This window comes from Globicephala melas, chromosome 5 (assembly GCF_963455315.2).
Source record: "Globicephala melas chromosome 5, mGloMel1.2, whole genome shotgun sequence".
Classification (NCBI taxonomy): domain Eukaryota; kingdom Metazoa; phylum Chordata; class Mammalia; order Artiodactyla; family Delphinidae; genus Globicephala; species Globicephala melas.
Window position 1 is genome coordinate 134,008,479 of NC_083318.1, and position 24,778 is coordinate 134,033,256.

Sequence of the window (24,778 nt, forward strand, 5' to 3'; positions counted from 1 at the left end):
AATATGAACAGACCAATCACAAGCACTGAAATTGAACCTGTGATTAAAAATCTTCCAACAAACAAAAGCCCAGGACCAGATGGCTTCACAGGCGAATTCTATCAAACATTTAGAGAAGAGCTAACACCTATCCTTCTCAAACTCTTCCAAAATATAGCAGAGGGAGGAACATTCCCAACTCCTTCTACGAGGCCACCATCACCTTGATACCAAAACCAGACAAGGATGTCACAAAGAAAGAAAACTACAGGCCAATATCACTGATGAACATGGACACAAAAATCCTCAACAAAATACTAGCAAACAGAATCCAACAGCACATTAAAAGGATCATACACCATGATCAAGTGGGGTTTATTCCAGGAATGAAAGGATTCTTCAATATACGCAAATCTATCAATGTGATACACCATATTAACAAATTGAAGGAGAAAAACCATATGATCATCTCAATAGATGCAGAGAAAGCTTTCGACAAAAGTCAACACCCATTTATGATAAAAACCCTGCAGAAAGTAGGCATAGAGGGAACTTTCCTTAACATAATAAAGGCCATATATGACAAGCCCACAGCAAACATCATCCTCAATGGTGAAAAACTGAAAGCATTTCCACTAAGATCAGGAACAAGACAAGGTTGCCCACTCTCACCACTATTATTCAACATAGTTTTGGAAGTTTTAGCCACAGCAATCAGAGAAGAAAAGGAAATAAAAGGAATCCAAATCGGAAAAGAAGAAGTAAAGCTCTCACTATTTGCAGATGACATGATCCTATACATAGAGAATCCTAAAGATTCTACCAGAAAACTACCAGAGCTAATCAATGAATTTGGTAAAGTGGCAGGATACAAAATTAATGCACAGAAATCTCTGGCATTCCTATATACAATGATGAAAAATCTGAAAGTGAAATAAAGAAAACACTCCCATTTACCATTGCAACAAAAAGAATAAAATAGCTAGGAATAAACCTACCTAAGGAGAAAGAAAACCTATATGCAGAAAACTACAAGACACTGATGAAAGAAATTAAAGATGATACAAATAGATGGAGAGATATACCATGTTCTTGGATTGGAAGAATCAACATTGTGAAAATGACTCTACTACCCAAAGCAATCTATAGATTCAATGCAATCCCTATCAAACTACCACTGGCATTTTTCACAGAACTAGAACAAAAAATTTTGCAATTTGTATGGAAACACAAAAGACCCTGAATAGCCAAAGCAATCTTGAGAACGAAAAAAGGAACTGGAGGAATCAGGCTCCCTGACTTCAGACTATACTACAAAGCTACAGTTATCAAGACGGTATGGTACTGGCACAAAAACAGAAAGATAGATCAATGGAACCGGATAGAAATCCCAGAGATAAACCCACGCACATATGGACACCTTATATTTGATAAAGGTGGCAGGAATGTACAGTGGAGAAAGGACAGCCTCTTCAATAAGTGGTGCTGGGAAAACTGGACAGGTACATTTAAAAGTATAAGATTAGATCACTCCCTAACACCATACACAAAAATAAGGTCAAAATGGATTAAAGACCTAAATGTAAGGCCAGAAACTATCAAACTCTTAGAGGAAAACATAGGCAGAACACTCTATGACATAAATCACAGCAAGATCCTTTCTGACCCACCTCCTAGAGTAATGGAAATAAAAACAAAAATAAACAAATGGGACCTAATGAAACTTCAAAGCTTTTGCACAGCAAAGGAAACCATAAACAAGACCAAAAGACAACCCTCAGAATGGGAGCAAATATTTGCAAATGAAGCAACCGACAAAGGATTAATCTCCAAAATTTTCAAGCAGCTAATGCAGCTCAATAACAAAAAAACAAACAACCCAATCCAAAAATGGGCAGAAGACCTAAACAGGCATTTCTCCAAAGAAGATATACAGACTGCCAACAAACACATGAAAGAATGCTCAACATCATTAATCATTAGGGAAATGCAAATCAAAACTACAATGAGATATCATCTCACACCAGTCAGAATGGCCATCATCAAAAAATCTAGAAACAATAAATGCTGGAGAGGGTGTGGAGAAAAGGGAACACTCCTGCACTGCTGGTGGGAATGTGAATTGGTTCAGCCACTATGGAGAACAGTATGCAGGTTCCTTAAAAAACTACAAACAGAACTACCATATGACCCAGCAATCCCACTACTGGGCATATACCCTGAGAAAACCAAAATTCAAAAAGAGTCATGTACCAAAATGTTCATTGCAGCTCTATTTACAATAGCCCGGAGATGGAAACAACCTAAGTGCCCATCATCGGATGAATGGATAAAGAAGATGTGGCACATATATACAATGGAATATTACTCAGCCATAAAAAGAAACGAAATTGAGCTATTTGTAATGAGGTGGATAGACCTAGAGTCTGTCATACAGAGTAAGTCAGAAAGAAAAAGACAAATACCATATGCTAACACATATATATGGAATTTAAGAAAAAAAAATGTCATGAAGAACCTAGGGGTAAGGCAGGAATAAAGACGCACACCTCCTAGAGAACAGACTTGAGGTTATGGGGAGGTGGAAGGGTGAGCTGTGACAGGGCGAGAGAGAGTCATGGACATATACACACTAACAAACGTAGTAAGGTAGATAGCTAGTGGGAAGCAGCCGCATGGCACAGGGATATTGGCTCGGTGCTTTGTGACAGCCTGGAATGGTGGGATAGGGAGGGTGGGAGGGAGGGAGACGCAAGAGGGAAGACATATGGGAACATATGTTTATGTATGACTGATTCACTTTGTTATAAAGCAGAAACTAACACACCATTGTAAAGCAATTATACCCCAATAAAGATGTTAAAAAAAAAAACAAAAAAAGAAAACTGATATTAAAAGTCTCTCTTACATACAATCTTTAGTGATTACTTCAGAAAATTCATTATAAACTAGTCTTTGGATTCATATTTCAGAGTAACAAAGAAAACACACAAGTAGTTTATTCAAACAACACCGCAACAAAGAGGGGTATTTCAGGAGCAATATGCTTTAAATATTCCTGTTAAAATCATAAATAACAAAATGGAACTTTTCCTAAAATAGTATCAAAGCCATCAAAGAATCTAGGCTCAACTAGAAACAAAAGTGTCATTTAGACTGCCCAATTCAACTAGAAACCTAGAAGAATGATCACTTCACCAAACACACTTAAGGTACACAAAGGTATATGAATACTTAAAAAAAAAAATGTAGAGGAGTAAAGCCATGCCTACAACTGAGAAAGCTTACAGTATATAATACCTTAAACTCCAAATACCCTAAAGCACAAAATAAATTCTAGAATATGATATACTAAGTCACTTAACATCGAAGACATAACAGGAATGTAATGAACTAATTAACAGAACCTGCACCATTTTTTTGCAGGCACTCTACCCTGAAGAACCCTAGGGCATTTCCTTTGCTTAACAGATAAATTTGATGCCAACGACAAGTGTCAATGACAAATACATAGTTAGAGCATCCAGAAAGGAACTTAACTGTTCTCCACATAAGCCTTGCTAAATCCCATTCAATTTTCAAGGACCATTTCCAGTTCACATATTTGTGAAGACATCCACAAATATGTAACCATTTCACATCTCAGTATCCTTTCTCTCTGGGTAGCGTTTCTCCCATAGCACTTCACATACTGCACTGACCAGTCATTTAATTCCACACGTGTGCTTGTCTCCTACATTGCAGCTCCCTGAAGACTACAAACATGTTCTACTGGGTTGAAAATAATAGTTGGAAGGAAAGAAAAGAAAGTGGGATGTTGACCCAAGTGAATATTTTACTGTATACTGTACACTGAGCTACTATGAGTAAAAAATATTTTAAAAAGTTCTTTAAAATCGTGTGAAATACCTCATATAAAAATAATTTTAAAGGCTCACAAACAATACTCTCCTTAACATTAAGAAAATATCTTAATAATTCTCTAATGCCGACTTTACCTTTCATGCAAAAATCTAACATCAGGCTCAACTTTATGTTATTCCTGACTTACCCATCGATACCTAGTCAGAATTAACCATTTCTCCCATTCTTCTGCTACCACTCTTAACACCTCTATCTTATACTAATGTTCACTGACCAAAAAAAACAAAAACCCACAAACTTACTGAGCACACACTACCATATATTAAAATAGGCAGTGAGGTTCCAGGATTAAAAACAGACATGGACTTGCTTACAGTCTAGTTATATCCTAACTACGTAATTTACAATCTAGTTATCTCATGAATAACTATATAACTTAGTAAGTGCTGGCCAGAAAATGGCCACCATATAATAGGCGTACCTAACTTTGGGAAATCAGGAAGAGACTCCCCGAGGACTTGAGACCTACTTGGTTTTTTAAGAATAATGTGAGCTGCTGTATATAGGACAATTTGGACAGAGATACAGTAAGAAGCAAGACTACTGAAGTATTGAGGTCATTAAGAAAAAGATGACAGTTGAGTGGCACAACCAGGGTGACAGTGAAGATGGAGACAAATGGCAAGGTATGAAATGCATTTTGAAGACAGAATGACAGAACTGACTATGGACGGTGAGGGAAAGGGAAGAGTCCAGTATGACTCCCACGTTTGCAACAAAGCAACCAAGTGATCAGAACTCCCACTAAGACAGGAATTGGCACATGGAGACAGGGGGCATCAAGAACCCACTTTCAGCCACTGGTTTAAGATGCCCTGGAGACTGCTAAGTAGAGATGTAAACTAAGTAAATAAAGTTATGAGTCTGGCACCTAGAAAACAGGTCTGGGCTGAAGATACAAATTTGGGATAACGTGGGGTTAAAGGAGGTACTTTAAAGCCACAGAGATAAGAGTCTCTTCAATAGAGTAAGAAAAGGGGCTAGGGCTAAGCTCAGATGAACAGATATTTAATAAGCACCTACAATGCAACACGCACCATTATGAAATCAATGAGAAAAAGATTAGTAACCTAAAATAAAAACAGGTCACAAGAAAGAGTATAGATAAATGCCTTTTAGGTTTTGAAAAGATGTGTGCTCTACCTTAAAAGAAATGTAAATTAAAACCTCAATCAACTATAATTTTTAATGTATAAAAAAGATTTTTAAAAATTATTTATTCACACTGCATTAGTGACAGTGTGGGTGAGTTAGTAGTCTCACTAATAAGCGGGATGTAAATTGGTACAATCTTCTGGAAGGTGATTTGATAGTTCTTTTCAAAATAAAAACTGCACGTCTTTTGATCAAGGAATCCTACTTCTATTAATTTAGTCTACAGACATATTTACACATGTACAAAACAAATAATAATCAATGCAGCAGTGTTTGTAATAGCAAAAGGATGGAAACAGCTTAAGTGTCCATCAGAGACCTGGTAAATAAATTACAGTAAAAGCAAACAATAGGATGTCAGCTGTTAAAAAAGCAAGAGGTAGATCTATGTGTACTCACGTAGATTGATGTCTAAGATCAGGTAGAAGAAAAAAAGCAAGGGGCATTAGGAGCGTGTCTAGCATACTGCTTCTATAAAAAGAGGGAGGTCAGAGGACATATATACTGGCACATTCATATGAAATATCTGAATGATTATCTAAGAAACTGTGTTCTAACAGTGGTTGTTTCTCAACTGAGCTAGGGAATTAGGTAACACAGTTGGAGGCAGACCTACTTTTTGTTGTAGGTAGAATGCCCTCCCTCCCAAAGATGACCATGCTCTAATTCCCCCACACCCATGAATGTGTTACCACACATGGCAAAAAGGACTGTACAGATGCCATCGAAGATCCTGAGATGGGGAGATTATCCTGGATTATCCACAAGGGCCCAAAATAATTGCAAGGTCTTTATAAGAGGGAGGCAGAAGGATCACTGTCAAGAGAAAGAGATGAGCCCTTCTCTTCAGGCAGATTTGAAGATGTTACACTGATGGCTTTGAAGAGAAGGAAGGCCAAGAGCCAACCTCTAGAAACTGGAAAAAGGGACGAGATTCTCCACTAGAGCATCCTGAAGGAAAACAGCCCCACCTACACCTTGATTCTAGCTCAGTAAGGCTCATTTTTGGACTTCTGATCTCCAGGAATATAAGAGAATGAATCTGTGTTGTTTCAAGCCATTAAATTTGTATTAATTTTTCACAGCAGTAAAAGGAAATTAACACACATTTCACGGACAACATTTTACTCTTTTTTTTTTTTAAACCACGTACATGTAACATGATCCCCAAAGCTGGTATACTAGGTAGATTTTCATTAATGTTTTTCTTTAGTTTTACTAACTCTCAGAAACCAGTTTTTACTAGCAGGTAATCGCTTTAATACTTACTACGCTTATAGGCATAAAAACAGAAACAGAGACAAATAAAACAGAATCGGGAGTCCAGACAAGGGAGCCAAGGTTTTCTAGGAAAGCCTAGAAAAGAAAATTATAAACAGCTGGCCACCGCACATACTGATAAATAAAGACTTAATTTACACAAACGTATATATAATCTAAAGCAAAAAGACTGTAGACAGACATGAAAAATAAAAATACAATGAAAAGGAAAAAGAGAAAATGGAACGTGACAGAGAAAGGGGACTAATGGCACTGAGACCAGAGTATCACAACTTATTACCAGATTATAAACTTTTTTATGCTGTTGTTTTCGTTAGAAACTAATTGAAAAGTGACTATTTACAAAACATGTTCCCATTCAAGAATTATTCTCAACAACAGAAGCAAAAAGAAAAAAATAGCAGTTTTGTAATATAAACATAAGGAGTAAACATAAAAACAAGCAAGCATAATTTAGATACTGTTTACCTCTGAGTGGCTCCTGGAAATATAGGTTCAAGGAGAACACAGACGTGTTCTTAAAGTGAAAAACGGATAAACGAGAGTTCCTTATACGGTTTATACTTAAACGTGCTACATAAGCGCTCTTCTGCATCCACTACATTTTTAATAAAAACCAAGTGTCAGTGCGACGGAGGGGATGAGGGGCGTGGAGGCAAGGTCTGGGGCGGGAGTAGGACACTGAGGGGTGGTGAGCGGCCGCGAGGACCGGCGACTACGCCGTCCCCGACGCGCCCCGTCCGCCCCCCGCTCCTACACCGCTGAGGAGCGAGTACACGGAAACCCGCGGATTCCCCGCGGGCTGGGGACAGCGGCAGGCGCCCTAAGACCCCTGCAGGACCCGGCCCGGAACCCGTGCCTGCACCGCAGCCCGCGCACCGCCCACCGCTCTCCCTCCGCACCCCGCTCCCAGCGGCCCGACGCCGGGCCGCCCTCCCCGCCGCCAACCGGAGCCTTCCAGAAACGGGTGGGACCCACCATCGTGACGTTCTCGCGGCCTGGGACCTCCGGACCCCCGAGTCCACACGGCGAGACCTCAGAGTCGGCGGCGGCAACAGCTCACGAGGCGACTCCGGCCAAATCCACGAGGAGCGGAAGAAGCCGGGCTCACCTGACCGGCAGGGGGAGGGACGAGTGTTCTTCCCTAAAACGTCCCCGGAAACAAGACCTCACCTTTGTGGGCCGTGGCGGACTCTCACGCCCCCGCCGCGCAGACAGGCTCCCCGCGTGCTCGCCGGGCGCCGTGGGCGGGGTGGCGGAGCTCCGGGCTAAGGGTGAACGGGGCGGCGCCGGGCGTGAGGCAGCGACCTGGGCTCGGCGCTCCCGGCGGTGGCTGCCCGGCCCCGCGGGGTCTCGGGCGTCTGCCCGGCGCGCAGCTCCCGGGCCGCGCACCTCTTCGGACGTGGCGGCACCGGGCTCCGGCCTCGCGCACGCCGCCCGCTGCCGGTGGCGCCCAGGGCCGCCGCGTCCCCCGGGCGCAGGCCTGCCCTCCGCGCCTCCGGGCCGCCTGAGCGAAGTTCCCCCAAGGCTGTTTCCTCACCCGTGAAGCCCCCCTCTGCCCACTCGAGGCTCCTTCCCACCCGGTTTTTCTGTGTTGTTCTCACGATGTGTGAGTCTTCGTTCCATCTGTACTTGGGAGGATTCCGTGGACAATATATTCGTTCAGCAAACACTGAATGATCTCCTACTGTGTGCCAGGCCTTGGGAATACGCCGACGATATTCCTGCCCTAGCTCAGCTCATATTCCAAGGCGACATGTGAAAAAAAAACACCTAATTAATATTGTTTCCAGTACCATACTGTTCTGAAAAACATAAAGCTGAAAGGGTAGGCAGGAAAGCTGTTTCACACGTGCTGGTCTCTGAATCCGCTTTTGAAAGTTAAGAGTTGAGCAGAGACCTACGTTAAAGGCAAAAAATTGAAGGAAAGGTAAGGCAGGCTTTATTCAAGGGGCGGCTCCTCAATCTGTATAAGGATCACCGCAGTGGGGAGAGATACGGGCTCCACTCGGAATATACGGGGACAAGAGGGAATTTATAGCCCAGGAGCAGGGTGGCGGGTAGTGGATGTAAAATTACTAAGAGGAAACATTAGGGGTAACGGGGCATTCTGGCTACACCAACCTAACAGGACTCTCGAAATAGGCAGGCTGGTGTGATCAGACATCACCTGGAAGATGGTGAATGATCCGGAATCTGATGAGTTACAGACATGGAGGTTGACCAGATGTGGAAGATGGGGGACTCTGGCTAAACCGACTTTCCTGCTAAAATTGAACAATCAGATACGAACAGGCAATCCAAAATTCCAGGCCTAGTTGAAAAAAGAGTTCAGAGGAACCTGAGTAGAGTTTGGTCAAGGAGAGAATCTTGTCACCTGAATGAAAGGAGAAAACCTGGCATGACAAGGAGCTACAGGTGGGGAGAAGTGGGGTATATGTGTGCAGGTGCATGAATTTAATCAACAACTGTAGCCACTGAAAACTAGATTAAATTGTAAACAAGAATGGGTAACCACAAGATCCCTGAATCTAGGGGCAAGGCTTTTAAGTGTGTGACAGCGCATTCTGTGTGAATCTACACAATGAAGGGGGGCACCCTTGTAGTATCTACTCTGGAGGCACTACTCTATTGAGAACTCTGGTTAATCCATAACATTTGCACCCTACTTCTATACGATAACCGTTTCCTGTGAAGCCAACTTAACACCCACTCCACCCAGTTTCCGAAATCCGGCCCACTGCAAGTCATCATCCTGAGTTCTATGTTACTGCAAATCCAGTAAGCATTAAATTCTTGTTCTGGCTATTTCAGCTGTTACTAATTGCTCTACCGATCACAAAATTCCCTACCTGCTCCTACCCCATTCTTAATTTCAAATTGCCAACAATCCAACAAACCATGTATCTTCATTTTTTTTTCATTTTAATTTGGGTTTGAAAATAAAAGATTTTTTATTTTCCCCATTCAGATTTAACCCCTAAATAATATTGATTATGGGCAAGACACCATGTTCAAAATACACTGTAGCAAATGCAAGAATGAGTTATACAAAGTAAGAGTACAGTAATGCACTATATATATATAAAGTACAATAGTGAAGACTAATATTTGGTCATAATTTAGTGTGTACATGTACCACAGTGAAAAGCAGAATGAAGCCTCCTACTTCTCCCCCCCAATATCACACCCCTGCACCCTGCCACCCAGTAGAGAGTTGGGAGATATCTTTAGAGATGTTTCCCTGTGCTTTCACAAACGTACTAAAGCATGTGTGTGTGTGTGTGTGTGTGTGTGTGTGTATGTGCATGTGTAGGGGTAAAGTATTGATTCACATTAGATACTGATATAATAATACAGGAATACTTTCTAGGATAACCACTAAAAGAACAGAAAACAGGGTATATGACTTTGAATAGGATACAAACAAGTAGAGAAAATGAAATGATAAAATATTCAGATAACTCAAAGCAATGAAATAAAAAAAAAGAAACATAGGACTGTAGGGAAAATTTTAAAAATATGGTGGTAGATTTAAATCCATATAACAATAATTATGGACTAACTGCCTGCAATTTAAAAAATGAATATTTTACATTGGATTTAAAACATACAACTGTGTTCTGTTTATTGAGACACATCTGAAACATAAGGAAACAGGAAAATTAAATTAAAATTGAAAAAATACATAATTGACAACAGGAAAGTAAAAATTTGGTTCCTTTTAAAGAATGATAAAATTGATACATTCCTGCAGGACCACTCAAAAACTTTAGAGTAGACCCAATTAACCAATAGTGGAATTGAAACAGGTGATATCACTCCAGATGATGCAAGCGTTAAGAGGATATTATGACCAAATAAATTTAAATAAAATAGCCAAATTCTTAAAAAAAATATAACCTATACAACTGAGGAATAGAAAACTTGAATATTTCCATCATCTCTAAAAATGCTACTCAGATATCTTCCCACGTTAAAATTACAAACACAGATTTTTTAGATTTTATAAATACATGTAAATAGGAATAGAACACTACTCTTTAATATGATAAAAATGTGGATCGGTACTAGTGATAGTAGATATCATTGTCTTATTCCTGACCTCAAAGAGCAAGCTTCTGTTTGTTTATCCACTTTGGGAAACCATTCTGGCATTATCTGAAAAGTTGAAAGGTGTACATCCTGTAATCCAGCAGTGGCATTCCCGGACACATACCCTAGGAACTCCAGCCCATGTCTCTCAGGATACATACACGAAAACATTCCTAACAGTACTGTTTGTAATAGCCCAAACTAGAGAAAACCTAATTGTTCATCAACAAAAATAGAAAAATAAGTGTGATAAATTCTATACAGCAATGAAATTAACAAACTACAGTGATGGTAAACATTAATTTTTAATCGTAATATAAAAGAATAGACAAAAGGATGCATACAGTATAAGCTCATTTGTAAAGTTCATTTATAATGTTCAAAAACAGACAAAATGAGCTACATTTTCTAGATATACTTTCTTAAGTGGCCAGCGATATTCTTAACCTGAGTGGTGGTTACCTTGCTGTTTACTTTATAATTTTTCTTCATGTGTCACACTTATGGTTTATGCACTTCTATGTTTGTAGGCTATACTTCACAGGAAGAAGTGTTAAAAAAATTTTAGCACAAATGTTATTACTCCATTGTCTTTTGCATCCAGTTTTACTGTTGAGAAGTCTCACTTTGGGCTAATTGTTGTTCCTTTGTGGGTGGTTTACTTTTTGTGTGGAATCTTTTCATAAAATTTCTCTTGCCTTTGCTCTTCTGCAGTTTTACTATCGCGTGTTTAGGTATTGGTATTTCCTTACGTGTCCTGATACTCACGGCCTCTCAATTCCTTTTGGGGATTTGTATTATCTGGGTATCGATAATTCTGTTCTCCCAATCTTTTAGCCTTTCTCCTGTATTTTCTGTCTCTTTATTTCTGCTGCCCCTTGGATTACTCCTAATTTCATCTCCCAGTTTATCCTTTTATTCTTTCATGTAATCATCCTGCTAGATATTCCTTGTGTCTTCATTTTAACTACCTTACTTTTAACAGATATATATTATATATCACTTGTTTCTAAAAGAGTTTATCACTTTGCTTTATTACCATATTCTTCTTCAACTCTTGAACATGTATTGTACTCATTTGAAACTATTGGTTCATCTGTTCCAATAACTCTGCTTAAGGTGGCAAGTGTTGTTCAATTTCATTATTTTTTAACTTTCTGTTCGAGGAGTCGTACTCCTCAGGTGTGTATTTTCCTTGAACCTGTAGCATCACATTTCACTGACGGAGTCAGCTCTCTTGTCCTGTAATGTGTACTGGGGACATGCCGAAAGTCACACCCTCAACTGTGTCAGTCTTGGAAAGTTTGAGAACACGGAGGGTGAAATCACAGAGGAGAGACTCCAGGGACCAGAGTATTTCTGCTGACAGGAGAGCAGGAGGCTGAGGGCCTGAGGGCAGCTGTCATCCTGTGCCTGTTTCCGTCTCTCCTTATTTAGCTGGGCCCCATCTCCTCTGCTAGTGCCTCACACCACTGGGACACCAGTGATACTCCCCATCCCTAAGGTGAGGAAGAGAGACAAGAGCTCAAGTTAACAACCTCTCCAGATCCTCAGACAGACATCCTCCTCCCAGGCCACTCACCAGTTCCCATCTTGACTCACCAGTTCCCATCTTCCTAGGGGGTTCACAGTTGTAATCTCACTTCTAACAGCCAATTCCTTCCTGCTGCTGTCATTTTTCAGGGTTGTTTTCGAGGAGCCTGTGCTTCTTTACCATTTTATCCTACTTATTGTTAGGCATCCTGATTACATTAATAAAATTAGCCTTTTGTCATATATGATGTAAATTGGTTGGTAAGTTTTCTTTTGAACGATCTGTGACCATTTTTTTGCGGCGGAGAAACTGTAAAATGTCCTTCAGTAGGGAGCTAGTTGTTATACAGAAGAGTTAAAGGTGGCGCCCTATAGAGTTGTATCGTGTTTTCTTCCTCACAGCAGGCTGGGACCCAGCAACTCAAAAGCCTGATTGGTGCCAAAATCAAACTTTTACACTTCCGGTTATTTGAAATATAGCTCCAGAGAGCAGATGTTTTGCCATTTAGAGTCTCCCTGCTTTGCACACCCTGTGAAACATCACCCAGCATAAGCTACCCGTAGGCGAGATCAACCCTGGGGCTGTGAAAGACCCCAAGCCACTGCGGCTCGTCGGAGTTACCTGGGCCTAGGGTCTCCCCTCTCTGATGCCCACACCACTACCCTGCAGGAGAGTGGCTCCACCCTGCCTTTGGGAGGGGTCAGCGCTGAGAGGCTTTCCCCGCCCCCGTGCAAATCTGTCGGAGTGACTCCCAATAAAGGTGGTTGTGCGCTAGTGCCATCTCGTGGTCACATCCTCGAGATCTCGCTACTCTAGTTAACAAGTCAAGATTATTTGCTGCTGCTTTAAAAAATGATTTAAATCAGTTTTACTGATGTGGGCAATTTTATAGACTTGTTAAGTTGAAAAAGTGAGCTATAAGACAGTGTGCATAAGAAATCCCACTTAGAACAAACTGTGGAAGGAAGAAAGTATAGAAAATATCAGCAAGGATAACAATCAACTGTTAATAGTTTACGAGATGAGGCTTGAGGTGGGGGGAGCTCGGAAAATAACTCTTCACTCTTCTTCTCTAGTGTTTGAATTTTTTAAAGCAATATTTTTAAAACTTTTCCAATTAAAAAAAGGAAGATTGAGAAAAGCTGAATTTGATGATTAACGTGGTCAAAGACTGTGGTGTCATCAGAGATGTGTTAATACAAACAGAAACATAAGGGCTGGTGATCAAGCTTAGGGTTCAAGTGCACAAGTCCTAGCCTGTAGCACCTCAGAACGTGACCTTATTTAGAAACAGGGTCATTGCAGATGTAATTAGTTAAGATGAGGTCATTACTGGAGAAGGGTGGGCCCCTAATTCAGTACGACTAGTGTCCTGATAAAAAGAAGAAATTTGGACATAGACACACATGAAGGAGAAGGCCGTGTGAATACTGGAGTTATACGACCACAAGACAAGTGTTACCATTTGAACTGCTCCCCTCCCTCCCCCAAAAGATGCCTTGGAGTCCTAAGCCCTACCTCAGAGCGTGACCTTGTTTGGAGAGTCTTTCCTGAAGTAGTCAAATTAAAAGGAGGTTGTTAAGGTGGGCCCTAATCCAAAATAACTGATGTCCTTATAAAAAGGGGAGATTTGCATAGAGACATGCATAGAGGGGAGGGAGCCACAGGGAGAAGACAGCCATCTACGAGCCAAGGAGAGAGGCCAGGAGTGGATCCTTTCCTCATGGTCCTCAGAAGGACAATCTTTTTGACACCTCGATTTTGGACCTCCAGCCTCCATGGCTGTGAGATCATCACTGTTGTTTTAGCTCCCACCCCCAAACCCCAGTGTGTGATCCTTTGTTACCGCAGACCTACTGCTTTCTCCACTTCTTGTTCTCAATTTTGTCAGATAATTCTACTTACTTGCATTAAATTTAATGTTCAGAACTATATATATATATATTTTTGGAGTTAACAAATAAACTTTTGTTTATTACACACCAAGTTAAACTTACAGGAACTTAGAACATTTGGAAATTGATCTGAAAGAAAGAACATAATAAATGGAACAGAAATAAATAAGTCCCAAAGGAAACCATGACACTAATTAACTCTGGAAATGTAATTTTCCCTATTATAATTTGTGTTTCTGATTCATGAATTGTCTTATAATTTTCTGCTACACTTTTGTACCATACATGTAGCAAACAGAAAAGTTCCTAACTACAGCTATGTGTGCAGGGGCATTTTCTATCAACGTTTCTGTAGTCAGAGTTTCATTTTCCTTGCCCAGGATTCTCCGGAGGACTGGGGTGCCTAGATTCATACTAGGACAGATTTTCATGGAGGTAACAAGACGAAGAACTCCCTAGTCTGACTTTGGCACCATTGCAAAGCCTCGCCTTCCCCACGTTCATTTTATCTCCCCTAACACTATCAGAACAATTTTCCCAAACACTGCCGTGATCAAGATGTTCAGATGATAAAACCCATTCCACTGCACTTCACCCTCAACCCAAAAGCAAGAGAACAAAAGAACACTCAAAAACAACCCACTTGGCTCTATTTCAAGGCCTTTTCAAAATCTGGCTTCCTGCTTTCCCCTCACTGTTCTCAGCATGAATCTTCCCTTCCTGTCAGATTAGAAATTCTCTTTTTCTACTTTTGTAACCTTGCTCTTGACTTCCTATCAAGGTTACACTAACCAAAATCATACCCATTCTACAAAACCTAGGTTACCTGGAGAGTATATGCCCCATGGAAGGTATTATGGTTCAAAATATTTTAAAGTGCTGTTCTGAGACTACGATAGGATAACTAGAATGAGACTTACCCTTTAGCCATAAACAACAACAAAACTAGAGACACTATAGAAAGCAATAGTGTTCATATGTTGGAAAACAAGCAGGGCAGAACCGTGATCCCTAGAGAATAAAAACAAACAAGGTAAGCCACATCATCTTCCTGGAGGCACTTTGCAGACAGCGCTGCAGGGAAGGCTGTCTCACACAGAGCACAGCAGAATTCTGGAGGTCTCTACTAGGCCAGGCAAAGCGTAACTTCAGGGCAGTAAATGAAACAGTTCCCAGAGCTCACAAAGCGCTGACTGACACAACTGAAACTTGACCGGCCAAGAGAAGAGGGTCCTTGCTGAATACCTGGGACCTTCATTGGAGACCCCAGGGGAGGTTATGCTTTTGCAGTAACACCAGAGTGAAGCATACCTTGTATCGGTCTTAACAAACTTCAAAAAATGTAAAGCACCAAGCTGTCTGCTAGAATGAAATCCAACACTTTAAAAGAATTTAATGAAATAAAATATAGCACCCCCAAACAATGTCCATCATTTAATTTTTAAATTACTAGCTATTTCGAAAAGCAGAACAGGGTAACTCACTGTCCGAAGAGAAAACAGGCAATAGGAGCAGATTTAGAAATAACTGACTTAGCAGAGAAGCACTTTATTTTTTTTCTCAGCTTTATTGAGGTATAACTGACCTATAATATTGTGTAAGTTTAAGGCATAAAATGTGATGATTTGATACACATTTATATTGCAAGATGATTACCACAATAAGGTTATTTAACACAGCCATCTCCTCAGTTATCATTTGTGCGTGTGTGTTTGTGTCTGTGGTGAGAACATTTAAAATCTACCCTCCTAGCAACTTTCAAATACACAATATAGTATTTTGAACTGTAGTCACTATGCTGTATATTACATTCCCAAGACTTCTTCATCTGAGAAGCACTTTAAGAAGTAGGTCTACCTTCTTTAATACATTACTGTCTACCTCTCTCCTACCAAAAAAAATAAGGACTCTATAAACTATGGAAAAAGTAGAACCATCAGTGATAGCATCTGCCATAAATTTCAAAGTAATAATTCAAGAAAGTAGAGCACCTTTCTTCCCCCAAGAAACTTACTGCCCTACACAAGAATCTTACCCTCGCTCACTCCATACTCAGCCCACTAAACTAACCAAATTCAAATAAAGGAACAAAAAGGATGAATTCATCATTTGTGTCTTTCATTGATAAAATTCCATTTTAACAAAACTCAACAGTTCAGATATCAGCGAAATGTCAGTGTTCCCGATCTAAATATAACTCACTCCCAAACAGTGGAAATGTATATTTTCACAAATTGGTGTAGACCTCCTGAGTAATCAGTAGGTGTGTTTTGTTTCCTCAGAAACTGCACTTACCAATTCTTGCTATTTATATTTTTTCCTCCATAGCTATCTGTATTAGTGCTCTGGCTGGGTTTTATTTTCATTTGAAGTACACACACAATAAATTCTTTTTCATACTATGAGAAAAAATTATAGTGAAAAATTTAAACAAAGGTAAAACAAAATATTTATTTATTTACAACATGCCTTAAATCAGGGGTAAAAACTGGCAGCCTGAAGATACGGCTTCTTCCCCCAACAAAATGTTCACAAATTTTTCAATGTTGAATGCCTTTAGGTGGGCTTGTATCCTCCAGTTTGTCACAGGCCCCTCCAATCCTCTTACATTATATCCTACATTCATTTACGCATTTAACTCCCTACTCCAGTAGGTACTTGAGTTTGCCAATCCCTACTTTAGGTGTATAAACCAAAATTAACAAATGAATAATTTCTTCCTATTTGCAGAAAACTTCTGACTATCTTCCAAAATGACTTCTAAAATGAGTAATGGACTTTTCTCCAAGACAATTAAAAATTTGCCATGTTGGCTTAAAACTTGGGGGCTGGCCTTTTGTCAGTAATAGTCTCTTCTAAATGGAGAAAATAGAACGTGGTGTCATGTCTCTGATTTACTTGACTAAGCTGTGTTCATGGCCACACTGGGTGATCTGCATTATCAAATTATGCATACTTTATACTTATATGGTTACTTTCAGCTGCATATTTGAAAATATATTTTAAAAGACTAAAATGCCTACAAGGAATATTAATAATTTATATATAAATTTCCATTCCTTCGTTTAAAAAATCTCAGAACACTTTAAAATATTTTATAGATAATTTACAAAACATTCTTTTTTTATGTAGTTAAAAAAGAAATCCACACGGTCTCACAGAACAACAGAGGGAAATTCACACTCACTATCTAGGGTATTAAATCTTCAAGACTACATTCTTTTCTTAAAAAAATTGATCTTTACTAATGTTAAGAACTTTCCATTTAATACTTTTGGAAATAGCTGTGCAATACTTTAAACGAATGGAAGAATTGGGGAACTTTAAAAGAAATGTTAAGTACCTCTTATTTCTCCCATTTTCTTCAGGTAAACACTGCCTCATAGACCATTTTTATACTATCACGTTTACCAATTGTTTGGGTTTATTAGAGCTCTCCTTAGCCAAAATAATAGTGAGTTGCCTATGTTTATATTCACTGCCTTCCTGTCAGCCCCTAATAGTTTGCTATTATGATACTACGAATATTTTTTTCTTTAATTTCCATCTGTACTCCCAGTCCTAGTTTGGTATGTTTTTATTTTCTCTTCCTTTTTTAATCTAGTAAGCAAGCACTAATTTGTAAAGGGCATGCAGAGTAATACAAGATGACCTTCTAAGAATTTTTCCGACTCCAACATTCCTTCAGCAAGTCTTAAAATCTTGTCAGTGTCATACCATTATGGTTTATTCTAATATGTATTCTTAAAAATAAAAACGGTACAATTAAAGTGGCAAATAATATTTAAAATTTTTTCTGAGATATAAGAGATATATAAAGAGTAGCAAGACCCCTGAGTTAGTTGTTTACAACCCAACTGAACATTGAGATTATCTGGGGAGTTTTAAAAATTACCGATGCCTAGATCCTTTACCCAGAAATTCTGATTTAATTGCTTTGGAGTGCAGCCTGGACATGAGATTTGTTTTTTTAACTCCTCAGATGATTCTCAAGTACTACCAACATTGAGAACCACTGGTGTAAGCCTATCTGCAGATTACTGATTCTTAACCTTGACTAAACATCAGAACTGTGAAACAATAATCAGTATCAAGGCTGCCAAGAACAAACAGCTTTACTGAGGTCTTAGGAATTGCAATTCTGGAGACACAGATTGGGGTAAAACTGAGAGAGTGTGCAGGGAAGAGAAAGAGTCAGGGGCTTATACAGACAAAAGCCACAAGGTTGTTAAAGTTGTCTGGCAAGAATTATGACTGACCCTCATGCAGGAAGGAGATATTTGTCCTTAAGTGATAGGCTATGAGCGTTACTTAGGGTAAGGGTCCAACAAGCATCTTAAGTTTCTGGAACATTGGGCAGGTGTTCTGGTGTTCAGGTGTTAAGACAACCAGCGGCCAAAAGTTCGGAATCCATTCGGAATCACTTCTTCAGTGGCCTCCCAGCTCCATTTTGGACAGTTCTCTTACCAACACCATTTAACTTTCCTCCCAGAGAATCGAAAGGTGCATTAAAACTATAGCGTCCGAGACTTCTAGTTCCATAGATTAAAATTCGGCTTGCCTAAGGTGGAGTCCAGGCGTTTTGCTTGTTTTTTGTGTCCAGTGTGATGATTTTAATGTGAAGTTAATAATCATTATTAACTTATAATTACTCAATAATCAAGCTGCTCAACACCGCAGAGTGGGAGAGGATATAGTGCTGTCTTTGTGCTTTTGTTTTTTTAGACAATAAGCTATAATCCTTGCCCACCAGAAGTGTTCCATGGCACAAGTTTAGTTTTATAACTGAAGCAAATAAATTCATTTTATTTAAAAGCTATTATTACTAACAGTATTTTAGGGTATACTTGGGAAATTGCAGTTCTAGATATGCCACCATTCAGCGGGTCTAGATTTGACCTTTCCTGCACCTTTTGGTACTTCTATCTGCAAGTCACAGACAGGATTTTCAGCTGCTCTGAAAAGTCTCGTTGACACAGAGCTGCCATATCGGTTAGATTGAAAGTGACTTTGGATAATTCCCGTTAATGCTCGGCTACAGAACCGTGAAAATGTCTCAGACGTGGCTTCGAGGAATGAAAAGCAGCACGACTTCAACAAACAGCTTCCCATAACACACGGACAGAAGAATGCCCCCTTCTGAATTTATACCACGAGTTAGGGTATAAAGACATTTAATTACTTTTCATAATGTTGAACATGGCAGTGACAAAGTAGTAAAAACCCACTCACCGGAAGAAGAAGGCGTAGCAGGGCGAGAACCCAAGGCGGCTTGGCGAGCAGTTTCCTCAGGGAGGCGGGCCCAGCGAGCGACGTCACCTGACGAAGCCGCGGCAGCGGTCACGTGACGGCAATGCCCCGCTCGTTCCCCCGGAGGCGGGGCCAGGGCGCGCTGTTACGTGACGGAACCGTCCTAGCACCGCCCCTTTCGCTCCTCAGAAACCGGGGAAGACGCCAACGTGGCAGACACCGACCCCCCCCCCCGAGGACGCGACCACCGTGCTGGTCCTGCAGGACTTGGCCAACCACCTGCGCATCCATTCCATCAGGGCCACCCCACGTCGTGGTGCAGCGCGGCCGAGGTCGTGTCGGTGCTCTTCTTCCACGCGATGAGCTACAGACAGAGCCGGAGCCGCCGGACAGCGACAGGTTCGTCCTCTCCATAGGGCCATGCGGCTCCACTGCTCTGTGCCAACTGGGCGGAGGCGGGCGGCACCATTCGTGAACCTAACCTGCTGAACTTGAGGACAATTCACTGTGCCCCGGAGGGACATCCCACCCCCAGACTGTCGTCTGTCGATGTGGCGACAGGATGGCTGGGTTGGGCGCCGCGTGTGGAACGGCTTATGCTGGCGAGTACTGGACCAGAGCCAGCTACCGGGTGTTCTGCCTCCCGGGCGACGGCGAGGCCTCGGAGGGCTCTGCTTCCCACTACAGTTTGGATAACCTCGTGGCAGTCTTCCACGTGAACCGCTTGGGACAGAGTGGCGTGGCGCCCCCAAAGCACCGCGCAGACATCTGTCGGCGTCGCCGCGAAGCCTGTGAACGGAACACTCGGGTAGGGAGTGGATGGCCAGGACGTGGAGGCCTTGTGCCACGCGTTTTGCCGAGCGACTCGAGTGAAGAGCAAGCCCGCTGCCGTAGTTGCGAAGACCTTCAGGGGCCGGCGTATTCCAGACGTTGAGGATGCGGAGAACTGGCATGGAAAGCCGGTGCTGAAAGAAAGAGCAAATGAAGTCATCAGACTAACAGAGTCAGATACGGACCAACAGGAATCTCATACCCAAACCCCCTGTTGAAGGCTCACCTCCAGTCAGCGTCACAGATATAAAAATGACCTGCCTGCCTGATTATAAAGCAGGCGACAAGATAGCTACTCAGAAAGCATATAGTTTGGCTCTAGCTGAACTGGGCCATGCAAATGAAAGAGCCATTGTCCTGTATGGCGACCCAAAGAACTCCATCTTTTCTGAGATATTCAAGAAAGATCACTCTGAGCATCTTATTGTTTTACTGCGGAACAGAACTGGCCTGTGCCACACGTGGTCGAACCGTTGCTTTTGTTAGGACTTCAGCTGCCTTTTTGACCAGAGCATTTGATCAGATCCGGAAGGGGGCCATATCTCAAACCAGTGTCAGTCTTAGTGGTTCCCACTGCGGGGTGTCCGTTGGTGAAGATGACCCCTCCCAGATGGCCCTGGAAGATCTAGACATGTTCCGAAGCATCCCCAATTGCACTGTGTTCTATCCAAGTGATGCCGTCTCGACAGAGCGTGCTCTTTATCTGGCTGCCAACCCCAAAGGCGTTGTGCTTCGTTCGGACCAGCTGGTCAGAAACTGCAGTTATCTATACCCCACAAGAAAATTTTGAGATTGGACGGGCCACGGTCATCCGCCACATTGTTAATGACAAAGTCACAGTTATTGGAGCTGGAGTTACTCTGCCTGAAGCCTTAGCGGCTGCCGATGCTCTTTCTCAACAGGGTATTTCTGTCTGTGTCATTGACCTGTTTACCATTAACCCCCTGGATGCTGCCACCATCATATCCAGTGCAAAAGCTACAGGCGGCCGGGTTATCACGGTGGAGGATCACTACTGAGAAGGTGGCATTGGAGAAGCCATATGTGCAGCCATCTCTGGGGAGCCTGGCATCCACGTTCATCAGCTGGCAGTGTCAGGAGTGCCTAAGAAAAGCGGGAAACCTAGCGAATTGCTGGATATGTTTGGAATCAGTGCTAGACACATCATAGCAGCTGTGAAATCCACTTTAATGAACTAAAATAGCTGATTTCTTAAAAAGTCAGTCTGTTCACATTGGTTTTAAAACACTGGTCTCTTTATATTACATTCATGCTTGTAGTGACAAAGCTATCATTTATACCTATAGTGTTGGGCCTTTTTTTGTTTTTTAAACAAAGCCATTTAACACCTTTCCTCATTCCTAATTCAGAAATTCAGGTCAACTACCTTTCTCTTAAACTGTGACTATATATACAAATGTCACTCTCATTTCTGAATCATTAAAGCAAGTTATAATAGTTTAAGTAACAGAATAGTAAACAAAACAAACAACCACCTCATACAAAGTTTGATGATAAGACTACAAATAATCGACCAGGTTGGGAATTAACATAGGTTAACAGTTCTTTAAATGTGTGTAATTTCTTTGTATGTAAAGAAAATGTGAATTTCATTGTAGACTTCAGTAGCCTAGGTTTTGAAGCAAGTTGGAGCTTTCATGTAATGCCATCCTACCTGCAGCTTCCTGGATAATGTTTGACTGCAGTTCCCTGGGCATTTCCTTGGAAGTTTGCCTTCATCTCTCCTCTGCAGTTTAGAGGCTGAAGGACAGCAGTGAAAGCTCTTATGATGTACCGTGCTGCTTGCAGTGACTGTTCTGTAAAGAGGTGAAAGCCTGATTAGCTCTAGTTTGCACACTACACTGTTTCGTGAGGTTTCAGAAATGTTTCATTTTCTCAGTGACCAAACCACGTTGCTAACTTGATTATATTCATCTACTAAGGACACTAGAGTCAGTGTAATAAAGTATTTAAAAACCAATAGCTTTATTCAGTGTATGCCATGTACGTGTGACTTGGTTTCTCTCTGATAAGGAAAAACCTTCTGTCTAAACCAGAAGCAGAAAGAGTCATGTCCCCCAACAGTAATCCTGGGAAAAGGTCTGAGCTGCAGACAAATCACTGGAAAACAACGTGTGGGCTGAAGCAGGCCCCTTGCTTTTCACTGTGAGTACATAGATTATGTGGCTGGAATACAAGAACAAAGTACCAGTCAGGAAAATCAAACACGGACCCAAGGTTCAAAAGTAAGTTTAAAATTACTTTTTGTCAGGTAATTAGCTCCTTAGTTTTATTACCTTCACTAAGTGCCCTCTTTAAATTCTTTGGAGACATAACCAATTTGTCTCCGGGTCATTGTTCTAGAAGGTATTGCAGAGACCAGAAATTGCCAACCGGGGAATCAGAGAAGTTGGGGCCTGCTCAGGATGGTAGTAGTGCTGTCTGTCCTTTTTCTCTGAGCCAGTTCTGGTTTCTCCTTTTGAAAATTCATCATGATAATTGCTCTGTTTATTTCCTAAGATTTAAAAATTATTTGTAAAAATTAAAACAGTTGCTATAGAATTACTGTAGAAATTCAGAAAATACAAATGCACCAAAAAATTTACCTCATTTGTCACAGATACACAAAAAAATCCACTTACAGCCTGTGATCTCTAACTGTAGATCTTCCAATATGGTCATTCCCATCTAGTAACATCAATCAAATATATCTGTGAGTGGGTTGCTACTGAATAACAGTTCTTCATCCTTAAAGTTTTCAAACCCTAGTACTGATGCAGAAACAGGGTAAAATAAATAGATAAAATACCAGCACAAAAGTACTTGTCCTAACTTGAGTGTGTATACTAGGAAAGGGCTTCAGCTTTTATGGCTTGTAACTTGAATGTGGGGTGCAAGATGGTCTGTTTGCAATCAAACATGCATAAACACACCTTTAATAATAACAGCAGATCAGGGTTTGGTTTTTCTTTTTAATGACTAATGGAATCTAGGAGAGGAACAAAAATGGTTTTTGTAGGAGGGTGGGGAAGCCCTTAATCTCTCCTGTAAAGGTTGTTCCATGGGGCGTCAATCCATGGCTATCAGGTGCAGAGAAAAGAAGTAGGAGGTGAGACTTCTTACCTTGTGTCTACACTTCTTCAAGTAAGATGGAGTCAGATCCAGTTTTGTTGTATTGAATATTCTCTAGCTTTGAATCAGTCTGTAGATCTTGTAAGTGTCCATGGAAATCAGAGAGTCGTCCTGACTGACGCTAATCCTTGACCACTAAAGCTTGTGAAGATGCAGTTTTGATTTGGATGAACACCTTGTCCCTGGGTTAACTCAGGTCTCCTATTCATTGTTTTGCCTAGAAGAATGTCATCTAGATTATCAAGAAAGCTTGATGACATTCCAGGGACAGCTATGACTCCAACGGCTGCCTTGCTTATGCTTTTGCTAGCGAAGACCAGCAATCAGTCATCAAGAGTGTCACTGATCATTCAGATGGTGAATGGCTCTCAGGTTACTCCCTGATTTCTATGACTCTTAGAGATAGCAAAAGAAGAAATCAGGACATTAAACTTTTATTTTACTTTATCTAAATACATCAGTGGCTCTTAAGCCACCTGGAAGGTCAATTGAGGGACCCATTTGGGAAAATAATTTTTTTAAAAAAGTAAATTGTTCAATGTTTCTGATGTCTAAATTATGTAACAATAATGTGAGGTATTGATAGAGATTTAACATCCCCAAGTTTACTGAACTCTGCAGGAATTACTACATACTCCAGGGCCCAGTCGGGGGTGTGGTGGGGAGCCCATGAGAAGTATTGAGCTGTTTTGGTGGCCATTACTATGGTGATATGTAAGGGAGGTTCTGGGACATTGTTGTGATAGGAGTGTATTGTTCTTAGAAACTATCATCTCCTCCAACTTTCCCGGTCCTTTCACTGATGGGGGTGGGGGAGAGTTTCCCTGAGAGAATTGCTTACAAGGTTTGGGGTTAATTCCCAGGAGTATTTCCTTGCAAGACTGGATGTTGGTTTAGACATGGGCTTGCTTCCCTGACCTTAGAGATGCAGGGATGGAGAAGAGCAGGGGATAGCAAACACCAGCAGGCAAAATCCATTAGCCTTCTGATTTTGTGTGACTGCAAGCGACGAATGACTTCACAGTTGTAAATGGTTGAAAAAAATTTTTAAAGGGTGGTATTTCATGACACGTGGAAATTGTATGAAATTCAAATCTCCATGAATAAAATTGTATTGTAACACAGCCATATTCCTTCGTTTACCTATTATCTGTGGCGCCTTTGGAGCTACCTAGGCAGAATTGACGTTAGTTGTTGACATCAGTCATAGTTGTGACACACACTTTATGGTCTGCAAAGCCAAAGGACTTACTCTCTGGATTCTTACAACTGAAGTTTGCAAATCCTGGGGTAGAGCATTGGAGCCAGATGAGGGTGACCATATGCAGGTGGAGGGGATAAGGATGGCCTCTTAAGGTTCAGGCTTTACAGCCACCTCTATCTTTGACTATAAAGTGTTGGTAGGATTGGAGGTTGCAGGCTTGTCACAGGCCACCATGTTGAGGAGTAAAGAGGCACACGCATCAGAGCAGTTCTGTGTGCTGCCTGCAATTTGGGAACAATAGGAAGGTGTGATCTCACCTAGAAAGGGACCACCACTGCTTAGAGTACCTACTTGCTGTTAAATCCAGGGTCTGTTGGCCCCAGTGTTGCTGTGTTTACGTAGATAGGCTGAATGGGTAGTGGTTTTCAACCGAGAGGAGACAAAGATGTATTTGGAGAAACCACTGGGAAGTCGGATGGAGGAAAAGTGTAAGAGAAG

At 41.2% G+C, this 24,778-nt stretch overlaps 2 protein-coding genes across 12 annotated transcripts in view; one reads left to right on the forward strand and one right to left on the reverse strand.

The window, feature by feature from the left end:
- The window catches only part of TMA16 (translation machinery associated 16 homolog), a 62,708-nt gene extending 55,244 nt beyond the window's left edge, over nt 1-7,464 (reverse strand). For all 11 annotated transcript variants that reach the window (XM_070045619.1, XM_070045618.1, XM_070045617.1 and 8 more), the window contains exon 1: nt 7,318-7,464. In XM_070045619.1, coding sequence (XP_069901720.1) covers nt 7,318-7,320 — 3 coding nt within the window. In that variant the 5' untranslated portion in view covers nt 7,321-7,464. The remainder of the gene's footprint in view (nt 1-7,317) is intronic.
- A 5,525-nt stretch (nt 7,465-12,989) lies between these two features.
- Nucleotides 12,990-21,143, forward strand: TKTL2 (transketolase like 2). Its single transcript, XM_030865779.2, is given in 11 exon segments — nt 12,990-13,001; nt 19,303-19,408; nt 19,411-19,479; nt 19,482-19,528; nt 19,530-19,674; nt 19,677-19,924; nt 19,926-20,110; nt 20,112-20,365; nt 20,368-20,388; nt 20,391-20,668; nt 20,670-21,143. Coding segments are annotated over 11 exon segments (1,839 nt in total).
- The last annotated feature ends 3,635 nt before the right edge of the window (nt 21,144-24,778 follow it).